A 7,626-nucleotide genomic window follows, 5' to 3' on the forward strand; every position below is an offset into this window, starting at 1 on the left:
TTTTTAGTTTTTCTCATTCTCATTCATTTTTTCTAATTTTTTTTCTTTAATTATTTATAAACCAAAGAACACCGTATGAGAAAATGAAATATGACACCTAAAATAAATGTAAAAATGGAAGCAACAAATGAAGATACCTATGTCTTTTCTAAAAATAAATGAATTCAAATTCTTAAAATAATAAACTATATTTCAATTTATATTATATTTTAGTTGAATAATTATATAGAATTATATACAAATTATCAAATAAATATTTTTAATATAAAATAATTCAAATAAATATTAATTTATATATTATCTAATCAATTTCTAAATAATATAACACTTATTAGAACACATTATATAATATAACTAATTTTTCTCTCCACACATTGTATGGAACTCACTCTAATTTAAATAATGGTTGGAAGACATGGATGTGCTAGATATTCCTCTTGGTGGTCACAAATATACTTAGAAAAATGGAAAGATTGCTAGTAAATTAGATAGGTTTCCGGTGTGGTTTCAAAAGCTACTTGGTATCAAGTTAAGAGCGTTGAAATACTCTAAGTGCTTTTTTGGGCGTCATTATTTTGATAAAAAAATATTTTTTTTTAATGAAAAAAGATTTTTTTCTTTTATTTTTTAGCGTGTTTGACAAATTTCTAATAGTAAAAGTATAAATACTAGAATAATAAAAAAAATATCTTTTTTTTAGAAGCTGTAATTTACATCTTTTTTTAAAAGATCTTTTTCTCTTAAAAAAAATGTTTTTCATGTAATAAATAAACAAAAAAATATTTTTATATTTTTATACCCAAACATAATTAATAGATAAAAAAATCTTTTTGCACGAGATACTCAAACATAAAATTACTTTTACTTTTCCTTAAGATCTTTTAAAAAAATATAACTTAAAAAAAGATCTTTTTTTAAAAGCTCACCCAAACAAGTTCTAAATCAAATCATGCTGCGTTCATATTTTAAGCCTTTTTTTAAAAAGAACTTATTTAAAAAATTTACTTAAATTGGACCTTATTTTGAGGAAGAATGGAGAGATTAGGGACCAAAATGGTTCAAAGCACTTGATGTGTGGTTCTTTCATTCTTAATTTAAGATGTTTAGCTAATGGTGGAGGAAGGTGGAGGGTAGAACACTGGCAGAAAAAATAAAAAAATATAAAGGGGCTTATTATAAAGTATGGAATAAGGATAAATTTGGCAAGATCAAATAAAAAAAAAAGCTTTAGAGTTTAGAGAGAAAAAGAAAGATTTAATAATTACCAAAAAAACAAGGAAAGATTTAATATCTTTAAAAATGTTCTTGTTTAGGAGTTTAAAGGAAGGACAATGAAAAAAGTTCTTTTATTGTTAAGGCATTTTATGATTTACTAAAATAATTTATTAAAAAAATTTAGCTAATTATGACATTTTAATGCTTTTGATGTATTCAATGCATTAATAAAAATATAAAACATTTAATTTTTCAACAATTTTTATAAAAAAAATTTCTTTTTATGATGTTTTTAACTCTCTGCCCTAAGGATTTAACAAAATCTTTATTAGAATTACTATTACAATAAATGTAACTTCTAAATGTGACATAATTGATAATTCAAAGATTAAATAATACTAGAGACAATATTTTAATATTTAATTATCTAAATGTGAATGAATAAATCAATAAATGAGTATAACACTTTAGATTTTTTTTTAATGATTACCAAATTGACAAACCAAAATGTTCAGTAACAAAAAAAAACAGCTAAAATATGCCTTATTTAACCTTTATTAATTGTCGCAACAATTAATGAATGCTAAATAAATTTTTTTTTTTGTCTCCGCAGCATTACTGATGATTACCAAATTACTGCAAAAATAGCTTATGGATTGAACAAGAGAACTACATTACATTAGGAAATCAAATGTTGCATCATTATTTACATTGACTAGCTAAGAACAAGGGAGGAGAATTCCCCCCCTACCAATAACAACAATCAAAGTTCATTTCCATGTAATGAGGATGTTAATTAACATATAATAACTAGAACATAATTTACATTTTACAGGTAATAATTAACATTACATTGTGATTTGTGAGTGAACAATGGCATCATAATAAGGCTACTATGGATCTGCCTTACCAGCCACTTGTTCATCACTTGAATCATATTCATCTTCAGTTAGTTCCTCATCATCACTAGACTTGTCTTCTGTTGCATCTCCTATGTCTTCAGCCTTAGCATACTTCTCACAATATTCTAAACAATTTCAAGCCAAAAGCATAGATACCAACAAGTGTTAAATTCAGATATGTTTTGGTTCTGAAATACAAGCCAGAAGTTAAAGAGAAATCGACTCTTATAAGCTAGTTCTCGAACCGTCGAAGTTAACTGTTATGAGTTTGGGGAAACATCTCGGATGCATCGGGTTGAACTTGCTGCATCATGCAACAATGTAATCCAATGGTACAAATATGAATTATAAGAATGAACCATCATGATTTAGATCTATACCATTGGATTATCTTTGTGCATGATGCATTATAGCATTGTCCTCATAAACCAACCAATATCTTATTGTCTTGGAAGCATCAACTTTAGAACTTGGTGCAATAGTGCATCATGTACTTAGGTAATTCAATGGTTAGATTTAGATCATGAGTGTGATATTAATCATGATTCAAGTCTACACCACTGAATCACCTTAGTGTATGATACATCAAGTTCAACCTAGTGCATCATAGCATTATCCAAAGTGAGTATTGAATCAACAAAAGACAGGTACTAATTTCTATACTTGCCATATATGAATGATATACAAATACCATGAGAGATATGTGACTGCTTCGGTTGACACGGTGTAAAAGAGGCCACAAAGAAGAAGAAGAAGGTCATGTAATTGAGATGTAAATTATGTTCATCAACAATCTCAATCAAGGGTTTACTTCAATTGTGATAGCAAGCAGATATCATCTTTTTATCTACTTGCACAAGTGGTAATATACATAACAAAGATGGAGATAAGATTGTATCTTCTTTTTCACAAGAAAATTTAACACCTAAAGGTCCATTTGGTTTTAAAGAAATTAAAGGATTGAGAATTAGTTACGAAAATGTCACTTTAAAAGTTAGGTGCATTCATAACTCGATGTATTTTGACATAAATTGTATCTAGATGCATTGAATTGATAATGTATCAAATTTCCAAAGTGAGAAATACTTTGAAACAAAGGAAGTAGTTGAATTATATCCCTCCTGGTTTAGACTTTAGAGTTCACTTGTAGCCACGGTTAAAAAGAAAGAAAGAAAAACAGCAAAGAAAACATAATAGGCGCGTATTGCTCGAAAGGGGTAAGCTCACATGATCTAATGGTCTAGTACAAACAAGAGATGAACATTCAGCAAAGGATCAATACCTTTAACCCTTTGATCATAAGAAGCTCGATCACGCATCATTAAAGCAGCAGCTTCTCCATTCAAGGGGTCTGATGGATTCGGATATAACAGAAGTTGTGGAAGAAAAACCTCAAACACATTGACAAGATCTAGAAAAGTGCAGATTTTGACATAAGACAATGAACCAAAAAGATCAAACTGAAATTGAATAAAACCACAAGTTTTCTCAGAGGCTTGTCGAAAAAGATCATTACCAAACATGGGGCTCCAGGTTTGATTGATAACATCTAGACAAACCGATCCTGACCTGAAACAATTGTTATTTCAAGATGATCATTCACTTAGTAAACACCTCAAGACAGAAAGTTTCAAATTCAAAGCATTAATATGATTGATATTCTTACATCTCATCGACATTTGGATGATAGATCTTATTAACAAAGCCTATGGAAGGAGATTTATAAGGATAAGCATCTGGCAGCTCAACTCTTACTTTCCAAACACCTCCATGATAAGGACCTACCAAGAGCCATCAAGGAGATCAAAAGCAGAGATTGAATTAAAAGAAAAAAACAAAGAACAATCACCTTTCTCAAAATCAAACATTCCAACTCAGTTTAACATCTTGAAACCAGAACAAAACAATAAGCAAATGGGAAAATCTATCAATCATGGTAACTGGTAAATAATTGGTTATATTATATAAAGCAAAAATCCAAGAAAAAAAATCATACAAATATTTTTATGTCTAGAAGTAAATGTCATATTCCTAATGAAAATGTCAAAACAAGCATAAGGGAAAATCAACAAGGAACACTTAACAGGTAATTGAGTTGCAAAATAAGAACCAAAACTCATTTTGCTGCCCCAAATTAATATTCAGCACCACAAGCAATCAATCAGTGAATCAACCAAAACATCAGTCACAACATAAGCATCATATTGCTGCAACCCCAAATCCAAATCCAGAGCTACCAAAGTCAAACATCCACCATCAACAATAAAATAAACAGTGTTTAAAAAAAATAGATAAAGAATCAAAAAAAGGAGAAGAGTTTACTCTCATTAGGTCCATTGAAATGGACATAAAACTCTTGCATTCCATCATTGATCATCTCCACCTTGTAATCACTCATCATCCTACAAGAAAAAAAAAATTAAAAGAGAAAAAATCAGAAGAAAAAAAAATCAAAATCAAAAACAGAATTTGAAGTCAAACCAGGACACCCAACAGGTAAAAGATTAAAACTTGAATGACAAATAATAAAAAAAAAATAAGTTGGGAATTAACAGTTTCATAAGGTCCATCTCTCGCCGCTTGCTTGGGGAGGACATGTTTTTTCCCTTTTTTTTCTCTTTCACTTTGTTCTTTACTTCTCTTTAGAGAGAGAGAGAGAGAGAGAGAGAGAGAGAGAGAGAGAAATGGAATTGGGAGAAGATGAAGTTTTGTAGTATTTCAGGAAATCGATATTATAACACCTTTATTTATCCCTATCACTCTATCAATCTTTTTATAGGGTGAGATTTAATGTGTTCGAGCAAAACTTGGTATTATAAGATTGAGTCTTTTTTTTACTATAAGAAATTCTCGTAGATCCTATTCATGTCATATTCGGATGAGTAAGATCCTTTTAAGACAGAGACAATCTCAAAACATACTTAATGATACTGGATGAGAAAGAAGAAAATAACACTAGCTAAGTTTTTAGAGAGAGAAAAGAGATTTAGAACATTTTTTGTAAAGTAGAAAAAGTGGATACGTTGAGGTTGAAGTGAGCTCCTCCTTTTTTAGAGATCTCTAGATGACAATAATATCTTACAAAATTTAAACAAGACTATTATATAATGCGAGCTGGAGGATAATAATAAGTTTTATCTCTTTCTGACTTTATCTAGACAAGTGACAAATATCACTTTATTTTATTGCACTCAATAATTATACATAGTAACGACATTACATTAATAAATAGACAATTTAAAATAATATTTTAAAAGGATCTTATTACCATCTAAAAAGGATGATGTATCATCAAAGGCCAAATTAACCGCTCTAATATTCATGTCGGAATTCTATAAATAGGTAAACGAATCTTTAATATTTTCTTCATTAGGATCTTGAACATTTTATAGATATGGATCATATAGTTCTGAATATGAATTTTCAGTATCCTTAGATATTTCTGCATCAATTCTAGTTAAATTTGATAGTAAAACATATATTCTACCACCTAAATTTTCAGAATTCAGATCTTTATCAAAATTTCTATTTGTTGTTGGTATACGTCTCAACGTACTTGACTGTTAAAAAAAAATTTTCTCTGTTCTTAGAGTGTAAAAAAGAATATTATCCAAATTGATTAGTTATACATAATATGAATTTGGACCGAAACTTTTAGAGTGTATACATCTTAATTCTTAAACTAATAAAACTAATGTATCAAGACACAATCTAATCTAAATACCTTAACTTTTTTATTTTGGGTAAAAAACGGATACCAAGTACATGCTTTATGTTTATATCTAAGTTCATTGAATTGAATTAGAGATATACTACTTTATACAAAAATAATACTCAATAGAAGAGCTTTTTTTCGATATCTTTTAATTCGGTAGACAAAAAATTAGTTTATTACAAATTAAAATTTTATTTAATAATTTGTTATTAATTAATAAATTACTAAATATTTAAATTAATACTCAAAATTTTAAATTTAAATATTTATTTAAGTAGAATAATAAATTAATTGCTAAATCAACTTAGATTCGTTTAATGTAGTCAGTAATTTATTACCACTTTAGATGCCTTGCACGTGTAAGATTCTTCATATGCAATTACCATGCTGCCCTTTCCTATGTGATTCACATTTCACAGTAAAAAAACAACCAACTCCTTTAGCTATTAAATTCCTTTAATTCATCGTTTTGGATAAAATATTTTTGAATTTACCTTTACTAATAGAATAACAAATTAAAAATATTTCAAAAGCTTTAAATTATTTTTCAATAATTTGATTATAACATAAAAAGGGTAAAATTTATAAAAGTTGCATTGTCATGGAAACTAGCTAGTTTAATGTTTTTATGGTTTTTGAAAAAATTAATCCAACCATAAAAACATTCCACATATTAATTAATATAACGACAAATGAGTTAGTAATAATTTAGAAGACAAATTTAAAGGACAGAGTCCTAACTTCACTGAAGATCATTTTGCTTTTGACAGACAAATTTTTGGGCGGTGAGCATTTTCTTTTGTTTTGATATAAAATAATGATAATGATAATGGAAGCATTTGCGTGTGAAAGTGAAAGTGTGATTCACTTCATTTCTTGGGTTATGGATTTCTAGCTGGACACAAATTTTGGATCACAAATATCACACTTTTTCTTTTTGACATTGTGATTTGTGAATAGGGTAAAAAACTAAAAATATACAATTGTTAATAATAATCAATAGAAATTGTTTATTATTATACATTCAAATTTTTTGTTTAAGGGAATCAATTAACATTCTTCTAAAATAATACAAGATTAAAATTGGTTGCATCAGCTAGATTTTAAGTAGCATTTAAAAAAAAAAACAGAGACCGAAAGACTGAAACTAAAAAATAAAAATTAAAAGATAGAAATTAAAATAAAGTTTAGTATTGTATTTTGTGTAAAATAAAAGATAAAAATTAAAATAAGAATGAAGTTCTGATTTAATTTATACAAAAGATAAAATTAAAATTAATTAATTAAAATAAGAATATTTTAAGAATAAAATATTATTAAAGTTTCAATCTCTATCTCTAAAAATGTTAGTTTCCTGTGTTCCTATTTTTTAGAAGTATTGAAATATTGAAATTTTAGAGATAGAGATAAAAATTTTAGTGTTAATATCTAAATCAATAAACATGATATTGAATCTTAATTTCTCAATCTCTATCTTAATACCTCAAAACAAACCCTAAAAAAGAATCAGAAAAGTCAAACGTTACGATTTTTTATTTTAATAAATAAATAAATTATAATAATTACCGAAATAAATAATTTATAAAATATTTACCGAAATAAATATTTTTCTCTTATCTCATTTATACTGTAAACGAGACAATTTTGTATGTATCTTGTTTACGGTATAAACGAGATAAGACAGGTGGACGCGAAACGTGTATATCTCATTTACAGTGTAAACGAGATATACACATATTTCGATAATTATTATAATTAGTTTATTTATTAAAATAAAAAATCCTAGTAAAGTAA

At 27.2% G+C, this 7,626-nt stretch overlaps 1 protein-coding gene across 1 annotated transcript; it reads right to left on the reverse strand.

Annotated features, from left to right (window-relative positions):
• Nucleotides 1,849–4,827, reverse strand: LOC107621525 (ubiquitin-conjugating enzyme E2 4). The gene is made up of 6 exons (XM_016323554.2): nucleotides 4,671–4,827; nucleotides 4,440–4,519; nucleotides 3,784–3,898; nucleotides 3,634–3,686; nucleotides 3,400–3,528; nucleotides 1,849–2,242 (listed from the first exon to the last, which is right to left on the reverse strand). The coding sequence occupies exons 1-6, from the start codon at nucleotides 4,712–4,714 to the stop codon at nucleotides 2,109–2,111; spliced, it is 555 nt and encodes a 184-aa protein (XP_016179040.1). The 5' UTR covers nucleotides 4,715–4,827; the 3' UTR covers nucleotides 1,849–2,108.

Source organism: Arachis ipaensis, chromosome B02 (assembly GCF_000816755.2).
Source record: "Arachis ipaensis cultivar K30076 chromosome B02, Araip1.1, whole genome shotgun sequence".
NCBI classification, from domain to species: domain Eukaryota; kingdom Viridiplantae; phylum Streptophyta; class Magnoliopsida; order Fabales; family Fabaceae; genus Arachis; species Arachis ipaensis.

Bases quoted from the DNA above. Each gene is read 5' to 3' on its own strand.
- LOC107621525 (XM_016323554.2), bottom strand. From the start codon at position 4,714: ATGTCCTCCCCAAGCAAGCGGCGAGAGATGGACCTTATGAAACT. The intron at 3,529-3,633 runs GTAATGATCTTT...GCACTTTTCTAG, and splicing joins AACCTGGAGCCCCATGTTTG to ATCTTGTCAATGTGTTTGAG. The intron at 2,243-3,399 runs GTATTGATCCTT...GAAATTGTTTAG, and splicing joins TTATGATCAAAGGGTTAAAG to AATATTGTGAGAAGTATGCT.